The sequence below is a fragment of the Prionailurus bengalensis genome, chromosome A3 (genome assembly GCF_016509475.1).
Source record: "Prionailurus bengalensis isolate Pbe53 chromosome A3, Fcat_Pben_1.1_paternal_pri, whole genome shotgun sequence".
Classification (NCBI taxonomy): Eukaryota; Metazoa; Chordata; class Mammalia; order Carnivora; family Felidae; genus Prionailurus; species Prionailurus bengalensis.
The window spans coordinates 132,798,369-132,818,330 of NC_057354.1; the positions used below are offsets into that span (position 1 = coordinate 132,798,369).

The 19,962-nt window shown below is 48.5% G+C and overlaps 1 protein-coding gene across 11 annotated transcripts in view; it reads right to left on the reverse strand.

The window, feature by feature from the left end:
• The window catches only part of ATP6V1C2 (ATPase H+ transporting V1 subunit C2), a 61,613-nt gene extending 46,464 nt beyond the window's left edge, over positions 1-15,149 (reverse strand). For 8 of the 11 annotated variants that reach the window (XM_043604538.1, XM_043604530.1, XM_043604531.1 and 5 more), the window contains exons 1-3: positions 15,068-15,145; positions 13,703-13,858; positions 11,487-11,554 (exon numbers count right to left, since the gene is read on the reverse strand). In XM_043604538.1, coding sequence (XP_043460473.1) covers positions 11,487-11,554; positions 13,703-13,831 — 197 coding nt within the window. In that variant the 5' untranslated portion in view covers positions 13,832-13,858; positions 15,068-15,145. Of the gene's footprint in view, positions 1-11,486; positions 11,555-13,702; positions 13,859-15,067 lie in introns of those variants that run through there. The other 3 variants (XM_043604534.1, XM_043604533.1, XM_043604537.1) reach the window with 2 other exon arrangements.
• Between the last annotated feature and the right edge of the window lie 4,813 nt (positions 15,150-19,962).

The window sequence follows — 19,962 nt, forward strand, 5'->3', positions numbered from 1 at the left end:
AACAACAACAACAACAACTTAGTATTCCCCATGTCCACAAAATTCTAAGTACTCAATGCAACTGAAATAGTAAGCTTAGCCCATGACAAGGGGGCCATGTCCTGGGACCACAGGGGACCCCAGGCTTTAGAAGGTCCCCAGGTGACCTTCCTCCAAGCCACATCCATCCCATAGGGCCAGGAAGCAATCCAAAGGTTTGAGGGTCAAAGGGGATGTGTGTACCCACACTCTGTGTACCCAGGACTCCAGCTGCCTCAACGGGTAGGTATTTACCTAAGAGAAATTAAAAACATACGCCAATGCAAAGATTTTACATGAATGTTCATGACAGCTTTCTTTTCAATAGTCCCAAACTGGAAGGCATCTAAGTGTCCCCCACCAGGTGAATGGACAAAGAAATTGGGGCTTACCCATAAAATAGAATATTACTCAGCACTTTAAAAATGACTGTTAATAGACACACGACAACATGGATAAATCCCAAATAATGATGTGGCATGCAAAACCCAGACCAAAAAAAAGAAGAGTATACACCATCTCATTCTATTCATACAAATGTTCTACAAGACGCCAACAGTCTTATAGGGACAGAAAGCATAGCAGCGTTCAAACTGCTGAGAAGGAAACTGATCACAGAGAGGCACAAAGAAACTTTGGGGGGGGAAGGATATGTTCATTATCTTGGCTGTGGCGGTGGCTTCACAGATGTGTGTGTCTCAAAACTCATCAAATTGTCCACTTTGAAAACTTGCTATCTATGGCTTATCATTTGTCTACATAGAGCCATTAAAAAAAAAAAAAAAAAAAAAAAAGCTACTATACCCAGGCAGCGTTACTTAACTGTCAAGTTCATAAAAACCCAACATTTGACAACACGCTTTACGAGAACGGGTTAGGGAAATGCGGACTGGCCTTCATTGCGGGTGGAAAGGCAAAAGGGTCAACCCAGAGACATCTGGCAACATCTGTCAAAATTACAAAAGCATAGGGCCCTCAGACCCAGCAGTCTGCCTCTGAGAATCCGCCCTGCAGATACACGCACACTCTCTCCCGTGCAGAGTAATGGTAAAGGTGCGAGATTATATCCCGAGGCACTGTTGCCAAGAGCCCCCTTCCCCATCAGAGTAAATAAGCCAGCGCCCACCTTGGGGCTGGTCAATAAACTATGGGACCGTCCCCATGTGGAATGCTGGCTAGCTTAAAAAGAGAGAAAGCTCTTTATGGACCAACAGGAGAAATCTCCCAGGATATAACGCTAAGTGAGAAATCAGCAAGATACACCCCAGCGCATGTGGACTACTACTTTGTGCTTAAAAAGGGAAACAAAACAAATATATACTGGAATTTTCTTGCGTTTGCATTAAGAAGCACTGAAAATGTATTGAAGCAACTCCTAAAACTAGCTTTCTTCAGCAGAGGCCAGGGAAGGGGTCACCCAGGGGGGAGAGTGCAAGGGAGACTTCTCACTGTTTTTATCTTTGATGCATGTGAATGTATTACCTGCTCAGAAAAAAAAAATTTTTATTATAAACTTTTTAATCTCCATTTAGAGTCCCTGGTCTTGAGATCAGCTTCCTAGAAATGCGTTAAGATCGAACAGGGTTGGGGCCCTGGGTGGCTCAGTCGGTGGAGCGTCTGGCTTCAGCTCAGGTCACGATCTCAAGGTTCACGAGTTCGAGCCCCGCGTCGGGCTCTGTGCTGACAGCACAGAGGCTGGAGCCTGTTTCGGATTCTGTGTCTCCCTCTCTCTCCGCCCCACCCCAACTTGCGCTCTCTGTCTCTCAAAAATGAATAAGTGTTAAAACAATTTTTTTTTTAACTTGCCCCTCCAGCCCTTGAACATCAGGGGAGTGTAAGTGACTGCCATCTACGCAAGGTGTGACGAGCCAACTCAGAGCACAGGGTGAACGTGGTTGGGCTGAGGTCCGGAGGACAGTGGAGCCCTAGGATCCCAGGATCGGGAGAGATCCGAGATGCAAGTAAGCGCCTTCTACTAAAGTTAGCCTCCAAAGGATTATTTTGTGGATTTCACAATGTTGCCTCAGGCTGACCCTGACCCCAGGCCTGCTGCACACAAAGCGGCCAGCCGGCATTCCTTCCTTCCCTGCTGGCCGGACTTCTGGTTTGGTGAGAGCTCCCAGGAGCTGGGGGGTGGGGGCGGGGACTGTCAGGTACTGGGCCACCTCAGGCAAAGCAGAGATCGCCACAGCAGGGCCCCCGAGGAAGGGATAAAGGCAGGGCAGGCAGGGGGGAAGCTAACCGAGCCACGTGCCAAAGCCTCTGGCTGGGGCAGGCAGAGAAGCAGGTGCACGGGGCTCAGGCCTGACACTCATCAGCCACGTGACGTTGCACACACAACTCCACTCCGTGTGCGTCAATATTCTCGTCTATAACGGGAGGATAGTCACGCCGTCCGCAGGGCTGTGGTGAAGATTTCACAAGAAATAGAGAACTGAGCAGTGCCCGATAACGGTGCCTGGCACCCAGCGAGCGATCCGTGAACGGCACCTGCCAGAACAGGGTGGTGGAGAACTCAAGACCAAAAACAACACAAACAGAAGCACACGGGACATCAAGTGCAGCCCTCGGCGGAGGCCCCAGTGTCAGAGCTTTTTTGCATCCGGCAAGAACAGCAAACCGCGCCCTGTATGAACACGTGGACACAGCAGGTATGAAAATCATTGGTAACTGTCGTTTCTACACACACGTACGTTGAGCCTGAATCCCAGGCTCAGCCCAGTGCTCTCGATACAATGAGAACAAGAGAACCAGGCAACCGCGGAACGCTCAGAAAAAGCAGCAAGATATGAGGTCACAAGAGCACTTCGAATGTCCGAAGATGGAAACAGCACTGACTTCACACTGAAAATGCAGATTTTCGGGCCCCACCTAGACCTACTGACTCAGAAATTCTGGAGGAGTCAGTCATCTATTTCTTCCTTCCTTCCTTCCTTCCTTCCTTCCTTCCTTCCTTCCTTTTCTTCCTTCCTTTCTTCTCAATGTTGATTTTTGACAGAGAGAGAGGCAGACTGCAAGCGGGGGAGGGGCAGAGAGAGGGGGAGACACAGAATCCGAAGCAGGCTCCAGGCTCTGAGCTGTCAGCCCAGAGCCCGATGCAGGGCTTGAACCCACAAACCGCGAGGTCATGACTACAGCTGAAGTCGAATGCTTAACTGGCCGAGCCGCCCAGGCGCCCCCAGGAATCTATCTCTTAGCAAACTTTCCAGATGAGTCTGATGCACCCGGCAGTTTAAGAGCCACTGATTTCAGTGTCTGGAAGTGACATGCCAAGTGTGGTCTGCAACCCAGCAGCACAGTATGACTGCAGAGCTTGTAAGAAATGTTGAATCCCAGGGGCTCCTGGGTGGCTCAGTCGGTTAAGCATCCGACTTCAGCTGGGGTCATGATCTCACGGTTCGTGAGTTCGATCCCTGTGTTGGGCTCTGTGCTGACAGCTCAGAGCCTGGAGACTGCTTAGGAGTCTGTATCTCCCTCTCTCTGCACCCCTCTGCTTGTTCTCTCTCTCTCTCTCTCTCTCTCTCTCTCTGAAAAATAAATAAACATAGAAAGAAAGAAAGAAAGAAAGAAAGAAAGAAAGAAAGAAAGAAAGAAAGAAATGCTAAATCCCAGGCTCAGCCCAGACCCACTGAGTCAGAATCTGCATTTTCCCAAGATCCCCAGGGCATTCACCTGTCTGTTTGAGAAGCACTGTCTAGAATTCTAGCCCAATGCTGTCTAATAGAAATATAATGGAGCCACGTATGTAATTTAAAATCTTCTAGTAGCCCTGTTAAAAAAATAACAGTGAAACTAATTTTAATAATATATTTTATGGAACCCGCTGTCCCAAACATGGTTGTTTCAACAGGTAACGAGCATAAAATGTTTATTGAGATTTTCCTTTTTTTTTTTTTTTTTGGTACTAAGTCTTTGAAATCTGATGTTTTATACTTTACCCATCTCATTCCAAACTAGCCACCTCTCAAGAGCTCAAGGCCCCATGTGTACAGTGTAGTGAGGATGGAGAACAGAGAACTCTTCCGAATTCTTTTTACAGAGCCATCATCATTCCGACACTAATGTGGCTTTGTGATTCTGTGCTGTCACACAACAGACCAATCTTAATTTTGTGTTAAAAATAAGGACTCTGGGGGCACCATCAATTGAGCGCCCGATTCTTCATTTCAGCTTAGGTCATGATCCCAGGGTCGTGAGTTCGAGCCTCGTGTTGGGCTCCTCACTGACTCCTCCTTCCCAAGCATGAAGCCGGCTTGGGATTCTCTCTCTCTGCCTCTCTCTCTCTCTCTCTGCCTGTCTCTCCCTCTCTCAAAAATAAAGTAAACTTTTTTTTTAAAAAAAAATGGGGGATTCTGGGGGCTCCTGGGTGGGTCAGTCGGTTAAGCGTCCAACTTCAGCTCAGTTCATGATCTCGCAGTTTGTGGGTTCGAGCCCCGCGTCAGGCGCTGTGCTGAGCCTGGAGCCTGCTTTGGATTCTGTGTCTCCCTCTCTCTCTGCCCCTCCCCCACTCGTTCTCTGTCTTTCTGTCTCTCTCTCAAAAATAAATAACATTAAAAAAAATTTTTTTTAAAATTGAGGATTCTGGGGGCGCCTGGGTGGCGCAGTCGGTTAAGCGTCTGACTTCAGCCAGGTCACGATCTCGCGGTCCGTGAGTTCGAGCCCCGCGTCAGGCTCTGGGCTGATGGCTCGGAGCCTGGAGCCTGTTTCTGATTCTGTGTCTCCCTCTCTCTCTGCCCCTCCCCTGTTCATGCTCTGTCTCTCTCTGTCCCAAAATAAATAAAAAATGTTGAAAAAAAAATTGAGGATTCTGGAGCTAGACTCCTTTGCACCTTACCTTAGCTCTCAATAAGGAAGTTCAGGGCATTTGTGGGCCGTCAAATTAATACATGAAAATCCCAATTTATAAATCGTAAACATTTAGAGAAAAGATTTCTAATAGGAACTAAATAAAAAGCAAAATTTGGAGGAAAGTAATCAATGAGATACTGTGCAGGAATTTTACTGAATGAAACATGAAAGTTCTCTACCAGAGGACGAAAAAAAAGGAGTTCAGTCAATTGAAAGATGTACTGTGTTCATAGAAGTACACAAAATGATAAGAATGTTAATCTCCCATAATTTCAGTGTAATCTCTTTTGTATCATTAAAAAAAATTTTTTTCATATTTATTTTTGAGAGAGAGAGAGACAGAGCACAAGCGGGGGGGGGGGGTGCAGAGAGAGAGAGGGAGACACAGAATCCAAAGCAGGCTCCAGGCTCTGAGCTGTCAGCACAGAGCCCACGCAGGGCTGGAACCCACGGATCGTGAGATCATGACCTGAGCCGAAGTCAGACGCTTCACCAACTAAGCCACCCAGGTACCCCTCAGCGTAATCTTAAATAAATTATCAGTAGGATTGTTGCACTAACCACGTGATAGGTTCTGTCCTAAATGCTTGGGACATATCTAAGTTTAAAATCCTGTACTTAATAGATACCTCAAAATAAGGTCTTCAAAGTTTACAAATATTAGGGCTAGAGCCTGAACATACGTGTATTTTTTGTTTTGTTTTACCAAGGAAGGAACCATACAAAATCCTCATAATGATTGCCTCTGGGGAGAGGGACAGGGGTAAGCTGGAATTTTCTTTTTGTACCTTTCTAGATCATTCTATTTTAAAAAAATTAATATTTATTTTTGAGAGAGAGAAAGAGAATGAGCGAGGGAGGGGCAGAGAGAGAAGGAGACACAGAATCCGAAGCAGGCTCCAGGCTCTGAGCTGCCAGCACAGAGCCCGATGCGGGGCTCGAACCCATAAACCATGAGATCACGACCTGAGCGGAAGTTGGACGCTTAACCAACTGAGCCACCCAGGCGCCCCCTCATTTTTTTAAATGTGTAAATATAATAGTTTGTGAAATGTCAATGAGCAAGACATTTTTAAATGTTGTATTTAAAAAACATCATGATGATTGACTGGTGAATCTGGGTCAAGGCTCTATTCCTTCTCTGCTGCCCTGAGCCCACCCAAGCTCTTTCTAAGAGCATCTTTCTGGGCACGTTGCCTCATCTGGAACATGAAGGGGTTAGATTAGCTCTCTCGGGGTCTCCGTGCAGCTCTGATATTTCAGGATTCTTTCTTCCATTCATTCATTCAGCTGGTTTTGAGGGCCTAGAACATTACAGGTGCAGGGAGCTACGTGTACCAGTGACCAGCCTCAGGGACCTTACAGCGCGCTGTGGTTAAGTGCTGTGACGCAGGGGTGCGCCTGGTTGTATTAGGACAGGGTCGGTCAGCACGTCTGAAAGCAGGGGTGGGGAGGAGAGTCTGGGGGAGCTGAGCAGCATGAGTGGGTACTACTGGGGGTTTACAAGGAGGGGGAGGTCGGAAACAGTCATTAAGAGCTGAACAGCGAACACATCCGGTTAGGACTGTGACAGATCATAGGAGTCCAGATCATTAAAAGGTGTTCAGTTGATATTTGTCCAGTGACTTGAAGAAATGTCACGCGGCCAGGGTAATTTTTTAACTTATATTTTGCTTCTCTTTATTAAAAAAATGGGTTTTTTTCCTAAGTTTATTTATTTTGAGAGAGAGAGAGAGAGAGAGAGAGAGCGAGCGAGCATGAGTGGGGAGGGGCAGAGAGAAGAGAGAGACAGACAGATCCCAGGTAGGCTTCACAGCTGTCAGCGCAGAGCCTGACACGGGGCTCGAACTCGCACACCGTGAGATTATGACCTGAGCTGAAATCTAGAGTCAGACACTTAACCAACTGAGCCACCCAGGTGCCCCTTGCTTCTCTGTAGAATGCCCTCAAGGGCGCCTGGGTGGCTCAGTCGGTTAAGCGTCCGACTTCGGCTCAGGTCATGATCTCACAGTCCGTGGGTTCGAGCCCCTCGTCGGGCTCTCTGCTGATGGCTCAGAGCCTGGAGCCTGTTTCGGATTCTGTGTCTCCCTCTCTCTCCGCCCCTCCCCTGCTCATGCTCTGTCTCTCCCTGTCTCCAAAATAAAACGTTAAAAAAAAAAAAATTAAAAAAAACAAACAAACCAGCTTTCTAGAATGCCCTTAGAAGAACCCACTCCTTAAGATCTGCATCATTCAGCAGACATCCACACTCAGATACGTAATCTTCGATCCACATCTTTGAGCTAACCCTTAGTCAACTTCATGGAACCACACGGGTAAAGAAAAGCCACCAGCTATACCACAGGTAGGTACTGTGCTCAGGGGCGAGTGACAGTCACCAATGTACCACAGAAATGCAGGAGGTATATACGGGTGTCTAAGCACCTGTGAAATGCAATATTTCAATCAGCATCGCGAAGCAAGCTAAGACACTGGGAAGAGCTCAAAACAACTGCTAATGGGGGGTGGGGGGGGCGCCTTTTTTCAAGATGGAATCATTTGGTTTCTCAAATGTTCCCGAATTACAGGGTAAATACAGAGTAAATTAACAAAGTCACCATGGAGGAACAAATCAAACAAACAAACAAAACAAAACAAAAGGAGAGAGGGAGAGAGAAAAGCCAGGAAGCGAAACCTGCCTTCCAGCTACATGGAAAAACACTCTAGTGCCCCGAGTAAATAAATAATAAAAGGATATGGAAACAATACACCCTGAAAACTCTTGTCCCTCCTCTGTTCTCCTGGCCAGAAGCAGTGCCGACAGGTTTGTGCTGCCTGAGCTACAAACCCAGCTAGCATTTATTTAGCTAATAACACTCGAGGACTCTTTAAAGAATCAGGTAGGGCATTTCAAAGCCCCGAAGCCTGTCAGTCAGTGTATCCCATTATTGGACTCCAAGCTCCAGTATTAACTCCGGAGACAAAGTACCTTGGCCCCCGGGCCAGGTAAATGCTAGAAATAAAGGGGGCTCAGATCACACCATTTTCCTTTCTCGCCGGTAGGAAGGCTCCTGAGAACATGTACCCACAAAGAAAAAGACTGAAACAACACACAGTGACTGTCAATTCTCACCACACCTAGCCCTGTTTTTAGAAAACATCTTAATTCATATAGGTTCTGGTTCCCGATGATAGCCTTAACCTTGCCTGCTCACATACTTTCATATTATTTCTTCAACACATGCTGTGCCACCCGCGCAAACAAGCCGTGCAACCAGTTGGTGTGGAACAGAACACGAATAAAAACAAAGCAAAACACAAAGGAAATGAAGGTGGAAATGAAAATCCAGCATCACAGAATTTTAGAGCTAGAGGAGGCTTTGGGGAGTAAGAAACAGGCTAAGGACCTGCACTAGGGCAGATAATTGGTAGCAAAGAAACATCTAGAAGGGTCTAGAAAAGTCTAGAAAGGTAAAAATGTTGACTAGCTGTCACTTCTGCAGGAGGCCTGGAAACAATTCTCTTCTTAAAGGCAATATTGCCACTTCTCATTATAGAACCTCATGAAGTGGTTTGTCAGGGCTGCTGAGAAAACTAAAAGCAATGGCCAGCCTAGGGCAGTGGGCTGGCCTCCATGGTGTCTGTCAGACCCACCTCCCTATGGAGAGCAGCCTAAGAAAGGAGTTGATATTTAGGGATCAAGCCACTTTCGGAGGGGGGGGGGTGTCCATTTTTCATAGAACCTGTCCTGGGATTTGACAGTATTTGATTTAACATGATTTCACTCCCTTTCATTCTTCTATGGAAGCAGAGATGTTCCGTACTATCCCATCTTACAGATGAGAAAGCCAAAGGTTTGTTTTCTTTTTCAAAGACTCCGTGCTGCCAACTACTTGGGGACAAGGGCTGCCTTTAGGTGGTCAGAGCAACATCCTCCATGTAGCAAAACGTTACCAACAAAGGCTGATTTCCACTCTCAGGCAAGGGGTGGGTGAGCCGCAACAGAAGCAGAAAACCAGAAGAGAACCAGGACGGGACGCAGACAAAGATCAGTAGGACTCCTATAAAAATGCGGAGGGGGGCGCCTGGGGGGCTCAGTCGGTTAAGCATCTGACTCGATTCCGGCTCGGTCACGATCTCACCATTGGAATTCCCTCTCTGCCTCTCTTGCTCTCAAAATAAATTAAACAATTTTTTTTTTTCAACGTGTTAAAACAAAGCGGTGACATGTCACATCACCGTCGCACTGAAAAGACAAAACAGCAATGTTGACAGGCCCTGAGGATCTGAAACCCTCTGTGGAGGTGGTGAGATCCAGCGGGGGGGGGGGGCTGGCTCTGGGTCTGTGTCCTAGTCAGGACCTGGCCGTCATGGACCATTTTCCTCATCTACTGCATCTGTATTCTTTTTCTTGTCTTCCTTTTTTTTTTAGAGAGAGAGAGAGAACATGCAAGCTAGGAAGTGGGGTGGGGGGGAGAGAGAGAGAGAGAGAGAGAGAGAGAGAGAGAACCTTAAGCAGACTCCACACTCAGCACAGAGCCACACATGGGGCTTGATCCCACGACACTGGGATATGACCTGAGCCGAAATCAAGAGTCGTTCTCTCAACTAACTGACTGAGCCACCCCGGCGGCCCTGCATTCTTCTTCAATTAAATGAGAACCTCTGGTAAGCAACATGTTTTCAGTTTCACCCAAACTAGGGATTATTATTATTTTAAAACACCCAAATAAACAAATTATGGCAAATCTCTATGACGTAACGCTACAGTGGAAGAGTTAATGGCGAGAGCCAAAGTATAAGATGTGAATGGGGTGCCTGGGTGGCCCAGTCGGTTAATCGTCTGACTTCGGCTCAGGTCATGGTCTCACGGCTGGTGAGTTCGAGTCCTGCATCGGACTCCGTGCCGACAGCCCGAAGCCTGGAGCCTGCTTTGGATTCTGTGTCTGCCTCTCCCCTGCTTAGAATCTGTCTGTCTCAAAAATAAACATTAAGAAAATTAAAAAAAAAAAGTTTAAGATATGAAGAGCAAGTTACAAACACATATAATATGATGTCACTGTTACTAATATACGCATGCGTAAATAACACGGGTAGAAAAAAACTGGATGGATGTACCCACTGCAAATACGATATAACATCACAGTGGTTTTCTCTGAATGGCATAACTCCTGGTGATCTGTATTTTTGTTTTCACGCTTTTCTGTGATCCATATATATTTTCTAATGCTTATGTACCGGGTTTGTAGCAATTAAAAAATAAATAAATAAATGCCTTGAAGACTTTAAGATATCTTCATGTACTTTTGGTGGGAGTGTGGATAGGGAACAATTCCTTGGAGAAGGGATGTGGGCATATGTGTACAACGTTGCATGCAAATACTCTTTGACCCGGCGTTTCAACTTGTAATGACCCGCTCCCACGGGTGCGCAAAGAAGCAGACAAAAGGACCATCAAGACGGCATTGGTTGTAATAGCAAAAGACCAGAAGACTCCATCAATAGGGAAATACAAGTAAATTAGGGCACGTCAAGTAAATTAGGGCTAATACAGCCAGTAGAGAAACCCAGCTGTGGACTGACATGAAACTATCTCTAAGCGGGGCGCCTGGGTGGCTTAGTCGGTTAAACGTCCGACTTCGGCTCAGGTCGTGATCTCGCGGTTCGTAGGTCTAAGCCCCACATCGGGCTCTGTGCTAATGGCTCGGAGTCCGGAGCCTGCTTCGGATTCTGTGTCTCCCTCTCTCTCTGCCCCTCCCCAGCTCACACTGTGTCTCTCTCTCTCTCAAAAATAAAGAAACATTAAAAAAAAAAAAAACCAAAACACCTCTATCTCTAAGATACGTGATTAAGCGAGGAAAGCAAGGTGCAGGATATATGCAGTCATTTGTGTAAAACTGTTTTTGGTATTTGCTTGCACATGTACAGGCTGTCTCCAGAAGGTGCTCCTAAAGATTATAATAATGTTGCCTCAAAAGAAGGAAATGAGGAAAACAGGAAAGAGGAAGCCAGATGAGAGGAAAGCTTAATGTAATTGGCTAGCCTTCCTTCTGTACTTTGAATGTTTTACTTTGAGCAAATATTACCACGAAAACAAAACCCAACAAAAAAACTTGAAAATGTAAAAGCCGCAGGGGAAACCGCATCAATTATTTTTCTAAAGGTTTCAGCACCTTATGTCAGAAGCCTCTTCCTTTTGAAGGCAGCCCCCCCAGTATTGCTGCCTCCGGGAAAAAAAAAAAAACAACACAACTATTCAAGGGACCCCAAGTGTTGCTGTTGACCTGGGGCCCTCCTGCAGAGTCACGCTGGCTCTTTTTTTATAATGTTTTTTAAGTTTATTTTTATTTGCAAGAGAGAGGGGCAGAGAGAACGGGAGACAGAATCCAAGCCGACTCCGAACTGCCAGCACAGAGCCCCCTGCGGGTCTCGAACTCACAAACCATGAGATCATGACCTGAGCCGAAATCAAGAGTCTGACGCTCAACCGACTGAGCCACCCAGGCATCTCCACACTGGTTCTTGATGTGACCTCTAGGATCGGGTTTGGACAAGCACGGGTTCAGGCAAAGCAAGAGGCTGTGTCCTTTGACAACACCATCAAATTCTCACTTGTATGCAGTAAATAAGAAATTGTTTACCTTTCAGCAAAGGTATCGAGTTTCCCCAGCTCATCAGAGAGGCCAACAAGGGAATCCAAGGTCCCCACCTAGAAAGGTTGCAAAGACGTTAGCGGCTCGCACTTTATGGCAGGGAAGGTGTAGGTCACTTTCAACAACAGTGCAGGGACTTCTGTGACTTCCGTCTTGCCTTAGTTATTCTGGGTCAACGGCCAAACTGGAAATTGGGAAGAGCTCTTAAGAGAAATCAGCGGATTGGGGATATTTTCTCATTTTTAAAGTTTAGCTATTATTATTATTATTATTATTATTATTATTACTGCCAACAGGATGAACTGTTACATTTCCGCCACAGGAAGGAGCAACTTCTGTATCATTGTGGGACCCCAGCTCATTATCTTCTTAAAGTGGCAGTCTGCTGGTCACATGATCAATCCCCATCGCTGAGGAGGAAATGTACCAGAAAGCAAGTTAAAGAAGTTACCATTTGTTTTTTCTTTTAGTTTTTATTTATTTATTTTTTAAGAGAGAGAGAAAGAATGCACACGTGTGAGCAGGGGAGGGGCGGAGAGAGCGAGAGAATCCCAAGCAGGCTCTGTGCTGTCGGCGCAGAGCCCAACACGGGCCTCGATCTCATGACCCTGAGATCATGACCTGAGCTGAAATCAAGCATCGGATGCTTAACTGACTGAGCCACCCAGGTGCCCCAAGAAGTCACCATCTCTAAACGCTTTTCTTCTCCAAGATGTCCAACCAATCCCTGTCTCTGTTCTGCTTTGCTGTTATTAACAATGATCTTGCGGGAGTGGGGGGGGGGGGGGAGGCAGCTTCCTCCCCTCCCCCCGCCTCATCATTCTTGCAAGTCTTTCTCTTTTCAGATTACTTATAACGATCTATTTCTTAATGTGAAAATTATTACGCAGCCCAAAACTGTATTGAAAGGTCTCTTCCCGGAATCAGAAGGAGAGACTCTGTGTTCAGATTACCAATCCCCCATCGGACATTAAAAAGTAATTAAGATTAACACTGCGTGTCAAGTATACTTTAATATAAAAAAAAATACTTTGAGAAATACCTTAAGAAAGGCAGTTAGGAAATGATGAAGCACAGCTACCTCTAGTAAGTGCAGTTTGCTTCTCTTTCAAGCGACCTGATGTTAAGCCATATTTGGCAGAGGTCCTGCCTCTTATCTTTGTTCCCTCCAGTCTAACACATTGCCTTACAAAGAGTAAGCGGCAAGTGGATGCTGAATTCCCCGACCTCCACAGCGCCGGTCGCCAGGCAAACAGTGGCAGCAACATACGGATTCAGAAATCAGTGCCGCCACTTACCAGATTTACCACCCTCGTCTCCTTTCCCCGCCCTTCCTGATCTATAACGTGGACCGTGTGAACATTCCAGATGGTGTGTTCAAAGTGCCTGGCCCCCAACATACTGCTCGATAAACGCTAGCAAATAGGGTCGCGCCACCAATGATGCTGACGGTGCAGCCCTTTTGGTAGACTGGCCGACTGAGGTCTGAAAAAGAGGACAGGGCAGTTTTCTAGAACGGCTACCACTGGGCAGTTAGGGCCATCCCCCCAGCACCCACAGTGCATCTGCATAGCTGTCACTGAAAAATGCCTCAAGCCTCTTCTCTCTGGAAGCTTACAATCTTAGGCTGCAACAAGGCTACTCTTCGGAAGTAAAAAGACTGCACGCCTCGTTCCTCTCTCACATTTGTTTGAGTCTAACTTTGTTCTCCACAGCAAGAACCCTTAGACTTCCCTGCCTCGTGTCTTCCTGCCATCGGCCCGGTTACCATTAAGTTCCCTTCCTGCCTCTCCATCAGATTCCATCTGAATCTCCCACCCTGCTTCCAGTTCAAGAGCACAATCAAGACCGAAGCTCTCCACGCCTGTACATTTCAACTGTATTGTGGGGCTTCTTGGATGTCGAAGACAAACACTCTCCCCATTTTTCTTTTTTTTTTTTTTTTTTTTTGAAGACACTGCTACCCACACCCTTCTCTCCCTGTTCATTCTGTCCTGTGTTTTGGGGTCCATAGGAACCACAATTAACTCTGGGCTGTGGCACGAAGTCCCATCCAGACCACTGACTTCCCTGTGCATCGTCCCCCCCCCCCAGGCTGATCCTCAGCGTTGCTGCCTTTGACCTGTTATTTTCTCCTTGGCTTCCCAGGAGACACCCACCCACCCCAAACCATCATGTCCTTCCTCTCTCCCCAGGAACTTTACCTTGAAGTCAGGAATCGAGAATTTGGTGTTATAAGACAGGTTGGACTTGGAGGTGACCGTGTTCATCCTCTCCAGGGCTTGTAAGTTCTCCTTGTCGCCGGGGGCAGAAATTAACCAAAACTCCGACATGGCTTCCGGACCTCTTTTATCCAGTTACTGACCAGAACCACAGCAACGTGCACAAACAGAAACAGGAGGAGAGAAGTGTCAAATATCTCTACTCCTTCACCACTTCCCTTGCCTCAGAATTAATCCTCTCCAGGAGGTGTTGCCTTTACTATATCCCATTCTTTGTCCCCCGCGACCTTCCAATTCAGATTCTCTAGTTCCAAGGACACCCATGTGCTTGCTGATCTGCAGTGCTCTTATCTTCACTTGAAAAGACCGCAAAGTCTTCAGCTGGAAAGCCCTCAGGTCTCCACAGAGACTCCCAAACCATCCCTAGGGTGGCTCTGACTGCTTTTAAGGGTTGGGGGGAGGGATGGGGACAGCAAGATTCCCGGTCCTTTGACTCCCCTCTCTCCTGACATCAGAATACAAACGGGGGTGAGGGGGGTGGACAGCCAGCCAGCCAGGCTGGGGCCTCCTGAAATAGTTTCCTCCTTTCCACATTGTACTTTCTGGACGAAGCGAAGGCAGGAATGAGACAAGGTGGCGTTTTCACAACAGGAGGCTTGGGCAAACCCCAGATCGTTTACTGACCGGCCTTCAGAATGGTGCTAGCCTTAAAAGTAAGACTTCAGAAGAGCTCCCCCTCGTTCCCAAATAAGCAAAAAAAGGCCGGGTGGGGGCGGGGGGACGACTAAAGTCATCTTCCACCAGCCCAGGTGTGCGCTCTGCAGAGGCGGGCATCGTGCTGGGCCTGGCAGTTTCTGTCCAGCGCCTGCCGCTTGCAAAGTCGATTCGTTCCGCTCATTCAAACGTGCACACGCCCACACCTCTGTCCCCTCGGCCCGTGCCTCCCTTCCCATCGCCTCGCGAAGCGTCTCCGGAAGGCTAGGGAGAAACAGGCGACGGCCAGCCAGAGCCCCGGCCTGGAAGTTTTTCCTTTTGACCCACATCTCACTCCACTCCAAGGTACCCCCCGGTCCCTCCTAACTCCGGGCACAACGGACGCAGTTCCTCTCGGTCTTGACCGCCGATGGCCTGGGGACAAACTGGCCCGGCGCAGAAGCTGGGGAGATGCCACCTGCCCGGCCCCGGGGAGGGCGCCGCGGAGGCGCTGGTTCTCTGGCTCCCACCGGGAAAGCGCGGCCCGGGACGGCGGACCCGCGTGCGCGGGGCGGCCCGCCCCGGTCCCCCGGGTCTCGGCGCCGCCTCTCCCGCCGCCGCCCCGCGTCCCCGACCCGCCGCGCGTCCTCTTACCGGGAGCCGGCGGCCGCGCGGGCGTGCTGGGGACGGGCACGGGGCCGGAGCGCACGGCCGGCTCCCGGGAGGCAGCGGCTTCTGCGCGGCGCCCCGCCCCGAGCTTTTATCCGGAGCGGGAGGCGGCCCCCGCCCGCCCCTCGGGTATTTGCATACCCGGCCGCCCGCCTCCCGCGGGGGCCCGGCTGCGGCCCGCGCGCGTCCCGGGCCGCCGGGGCCCTGGGTCGCCCCCCCCCCCCGGCCCCCCCGCCCAGGTGGGTCGGGGCGGGATCCGGGGGGAGCCTCGGGCGGGGTCTGCAGTGCACAACGTAGCGGAGCGCGCGGGACGTGCCAGACCGAGCGAAGCAGGTGGCGCGAAGTACTCGGGACTCCCGCCCCCACCCGGCGATGACCGAGCACGGGGGCTCGGGAATCCCGCGGCGAAGAGGCCCGATCTGTGGGAAGAAACGCCACAGGTCCACGTGTGTTTTGGAGCACACCTGGACAGAGGCCCAGACCTTCCTGGGCTTGTGGGCGTGAGCTTGCCGCTGGTTGCCAGGGAAACTCCCCACTGCCAGGCGCGCCCACCTCACCTTACCCCCTTCAAAGCTGCCCTGGATTTTGGAGGGGTTTAAAACTCAGAGTCTGAGTACCAGGATGTGGGGTCGTGATCCGTGCTGTTTGAAACAAGACAAGGAACCACCCCCCCCCCCGGAAATTAACGTCTGAATGTTAAACAAAACAAGAAAACCCCGACTTCATTTCCTCTGGGGTAATGGAGGAAACTTTAGTGTAGCCTTCCCTGTGGGCGACGTTTTTGGTGGTTTCTGGGAAAGATAAAAATCTCAGAATGAGGTTTTTTTTTTTTTTTTGGGAGGGGGGGGCGGGTGTTGAAGAAGATTTGGTGGCTTCCTGGAGAATGAACTGTGCCTTCCTAGATCAAACTAGGGGGACTGTCATCCTATTGCCGAGAATGCTTTCGGGTCTTCGGAAGGGAAGGGAAGGTGTAACTCCAGATGCTGGCACGAGAAGCCCCAGATGCGGAACAGAAAGGTGGCTTCTAAGATCACAACATGCTCGCACTGCAATCCTGTTGTGGGTTTGGAACTGGCGGTTCGGAACTCCCAACACCTGCGCCGTGCATCATCGTTATTGGGACACTCGTGTGCATTAGTCAGTCCTTGCAACATCTTCCCGAGGGTGGACACCTGAAACCAAGGGATGAGGAAACGCCATGGGCACAGGGAGGTTAAATGGTGATTCCAAGCGAAGGAGTGGCCTGGTTGCACGTTGAACCTGGGGTCTCCAATCTTGGACTTGACCCCGTGATGCCATTCTTTCCAGCTAGGCAAAACAGAACTGTAGAGCTGGGGGCAAACCCTAAGTACAGAGAAGAGTAAGGTTGCCCCACAAGTTGCATGAATTGCTGGGTGTCGTGTCACTGGCTAATGGCAAAGCTACGCGTGGGACCGAGGGTCCTTTGCCTTGCTCCCAGCAAGCCTGCAGGACGGGGTCGTAACTCTGGGGAAGAAAGCATGTTTTCCATTTCAGATAACATTCAGAGCCACTGACCTGGCTTCTTAGAGACTGGGCAACACATTTAGAGGTGTTCCCAACTTTTGCTCATGGCACCATTCTTTCTGTAAGTATGGTTTCCTCTAACAAGCTTGTTTCATGGAATTAAAGACAAGTCAGACACAAAATAACTCCCGGACGTCTGATAAAGAAAATGTTGAGAGCCTCCAGTGTTCCTTGTCTGACTTAAAATCTTCCTACTCAAAATCTAAAATCTTTCTGGTTATTGTACATCTTGCTTGGGCTTCTTGTTAACCATCGGAAGTTGTAATGGTTGATGACTACTGTTCTAGAGATAGCATGACTTTTTTCAACTAACTTTTTTCTGCTTCTCAAGGTAATTCTATCCTGCGTATAGAGGATTTGGAAACCAGTAAAGTATAAAGAAGAAAGTAAAAAAATTGCCTATATTTCCATGATCTCAAAATAACCACTGTTAACATTCTCTTTGTTACTTCTTTTTCTTCCTTTTTTTTTTCTTTTTAGGTAGTCTTCACTACCTCCCAGCATGGAGCCCATCGTGGGGCTTGAACTCACGACCCTGAGCTCCAGACCTGAGCTGAGATCAAGAGTTGGACGCTTAACTGACCGAGCCACTCAAGCGCCCCCCTCTTTGTTATTTTTTAATGCATATTCGTAAATACAGGCATAGACTTTTTGGCATGACTGAGATTACATATTATACATAAGGGTCGGCACCCTTCTGTTGATTGTTTTTTAGAGATCAAAAAATTATCAAACCTATCTTATCAGCGAAGGATAATCCAATGTCATCAGCAATTTACTACAGCTCAGAATTTGAGTCAGATGCATTGGATTTCAAAGGTAAATAGAAATCTGGTTGGACAACTTACATCTTAAAGAAAAGGAAAAAAAAAAAAAAAGAACAGAGAGAATGAAGAGGGAGAGAGAGAGAGAGAGATGAAGACAACAGTATGTTGCCCCAGGGGGAATCTTTTGATTTGCAGCTTTCAAAGGCAACATCTGTACTCATCAGTTTTGAATGGACTTGTGTTATTCTCTCAAGTTCCCTATAATCAGTCTTTAACACAGAAAAATAAGGAGAAATCCACCAAAAGCAGTGGAATCTGGTCCCTTGGTATATCTGGAAGGTATACAACAGCACTCCCACTAAGGAAAGTTGTTCCCTTCCATACATCAGCCTGAAACAGCATTTAACAACCCGCGTTCGGTTCCTCCGCCTGTCCCCACACTCCCAAAGTCTCTGAAATCTACAGCTAAGCGATTGCAAGTTTATGTGCCTTGACCACTGCTTTTAAAATACCCCCTGGTTACGAAAAGTGCTTCATAGACAGAATCCCGAAAGAACCCAGGTTATAAAGAATACTCTCTCTTCCTGGGAATAAAGCCGAGGGAGGAAATACTATCAGCTTGGCATAATCTCAAGCTAATTATGAATTTGGCTTTGGCTACCTAGTCCAGAAAGGTTTCTGCAGTCGGCACTGGTTACGCATTGAGCCAGCTGGAGTCTGTACAAGGGGGAACAGTCCCATCAAGTTTGGGAACCAGAAGGACCAGGCTGGCCTAGTTGGGCTGCTGTCCTCTAGCCTCTCCCAAATGATGGCCTTGGGATCTCTTTATTGCCTAGTGTGGACATAGCCCTCATAGGATGCTCTTACCATTAGCACAGACACACCATTCCACCTGCAGGTGGCTCAGGTGGATTTTTCTAGGCTTTTCTGAGAAGAACGCAGGGAAGTTTTTCTAGAAGGACAGCTCTCTGGTGGAGACAAAGGTAAGTAGAACAGCCTGTTGCGTCAGTACCGTGTTGGAGAAACAGATTAGGCTTTGGAATTGGGCAATTGGATAAGTTACTTAGTTAGCCTTGATCGACTGCTGGCTTCCCATCTGAAAACAGGGAGCGGGGGTGCGTAATGATGTCCACCTTTCAGGCTCATCCTGCGGGTGAGAGAGAGCCTGGGGCACCGAGGAGGGGGCTTGGAAGCTGTGGTGTGCCCAGCGAATGTTCCCTTGACTTCCCTCTCCCTCTGTTGTCTTAGATGTCCCATAGGTCTTTATACCCTAAGTGTGGGCGATTACACCAGTGGCTCAGCGATGCCCAGCATAGTTCCCCATGGGCTCATCTACGTCTTCCATCCAGCCAATACCCTTGTGATTCAAGGACAGCCATGGGGACGGCTTTCACTCCTTCACTGGATAAACTAAGGCCGTGAGTTCTCACGGTCTCTTTGCCCAAGTGCGCACGATTAAGGAGAACGCCAGTCTTCCTTTGCCCATTTAACCGGTCGTTATTGTTGTTTTCAGTGTCTGCAAGGCAGTGAGGGGAGCGCCAAACATACATGAGAGTTTTCAGTCCAGCGATGGAGAAAAACCAGCTTGGTAGGCAGAAGTTTGAGTAGTCCCAGCTCCCTACGGTCTGAATACGAGGCTCTGGGCAGGATGTGATACATGCATAAAAATGAGGTATGAGCGTTCAAGAATGCCATGATCCTCGTTTCACAGATGAAGAAACAGGCCCAGGGAGGTTAAGTGATCTAATCAGGAGCCCAGTTAATGGTAGACCTGGAACTCGAACTTCATTCTTCTACCCCTGAGTGCATATTGCTCAACAAGGTCTATGCCACCCTCCACTGCCCTGTCCCAAGAACCAGTCACTAGCATTCCATCTGTGACTATGTTCCTGGCGGTTCTACTCATTAGCTGAGTGAACTTGACTTCGGTGGGCTGCAGAACAGGGATAAACACGGAACCTGTCCCCTAAGGTTTTTCTGGGGACTCCGTGATATGGCACAGTGACCGGCCCCTATTCAGTAACTGGTCGAGGTTGCCCTGGGTATTAGCCACGGCCAACACTCTCTGTGTCTTTTCCTTCCTTTGTCTCTCCTTTCCAAGTTCCTTTTTCCCCTCACAGGGTTCTTTTGCAAGATACCGATTCTGCCCTCTTGTAAACACATGGCTCATTTGTCACTCACGCGTTCAGTCACTTCAAGCATGTCTTTGATGTAGTTAGCCTTGGAGGAAGCAGAGCACAGCAAGTGCTCCGGGACGAGGCTACAGCAAAGAGCCACGCAGGGGGTGGGGCTCTGGCTGTGGAATTGAGAGGATCCGACCTCACCTCCCAGTTCTGGCGTGTATTAGCTGTGCCCTTGCCGAGTACCCCATCTTCCCGAACTCCAGTTTCCTCTGCTATAAAATGGGGGCTTCAAGGTCTAGTTAGAGAGTTATAATAAAAATGGAATGGTGGCACCTGGGTGCCTCAGTCATTCGTTAGGCCTCCGACTTGGGCTCAGGTCATGATCTCACGGTTTGTGAGTTCGGGCCCCGCGCGAGGCTCTCTGCTGTCAGCGCAGAGCCCGCTT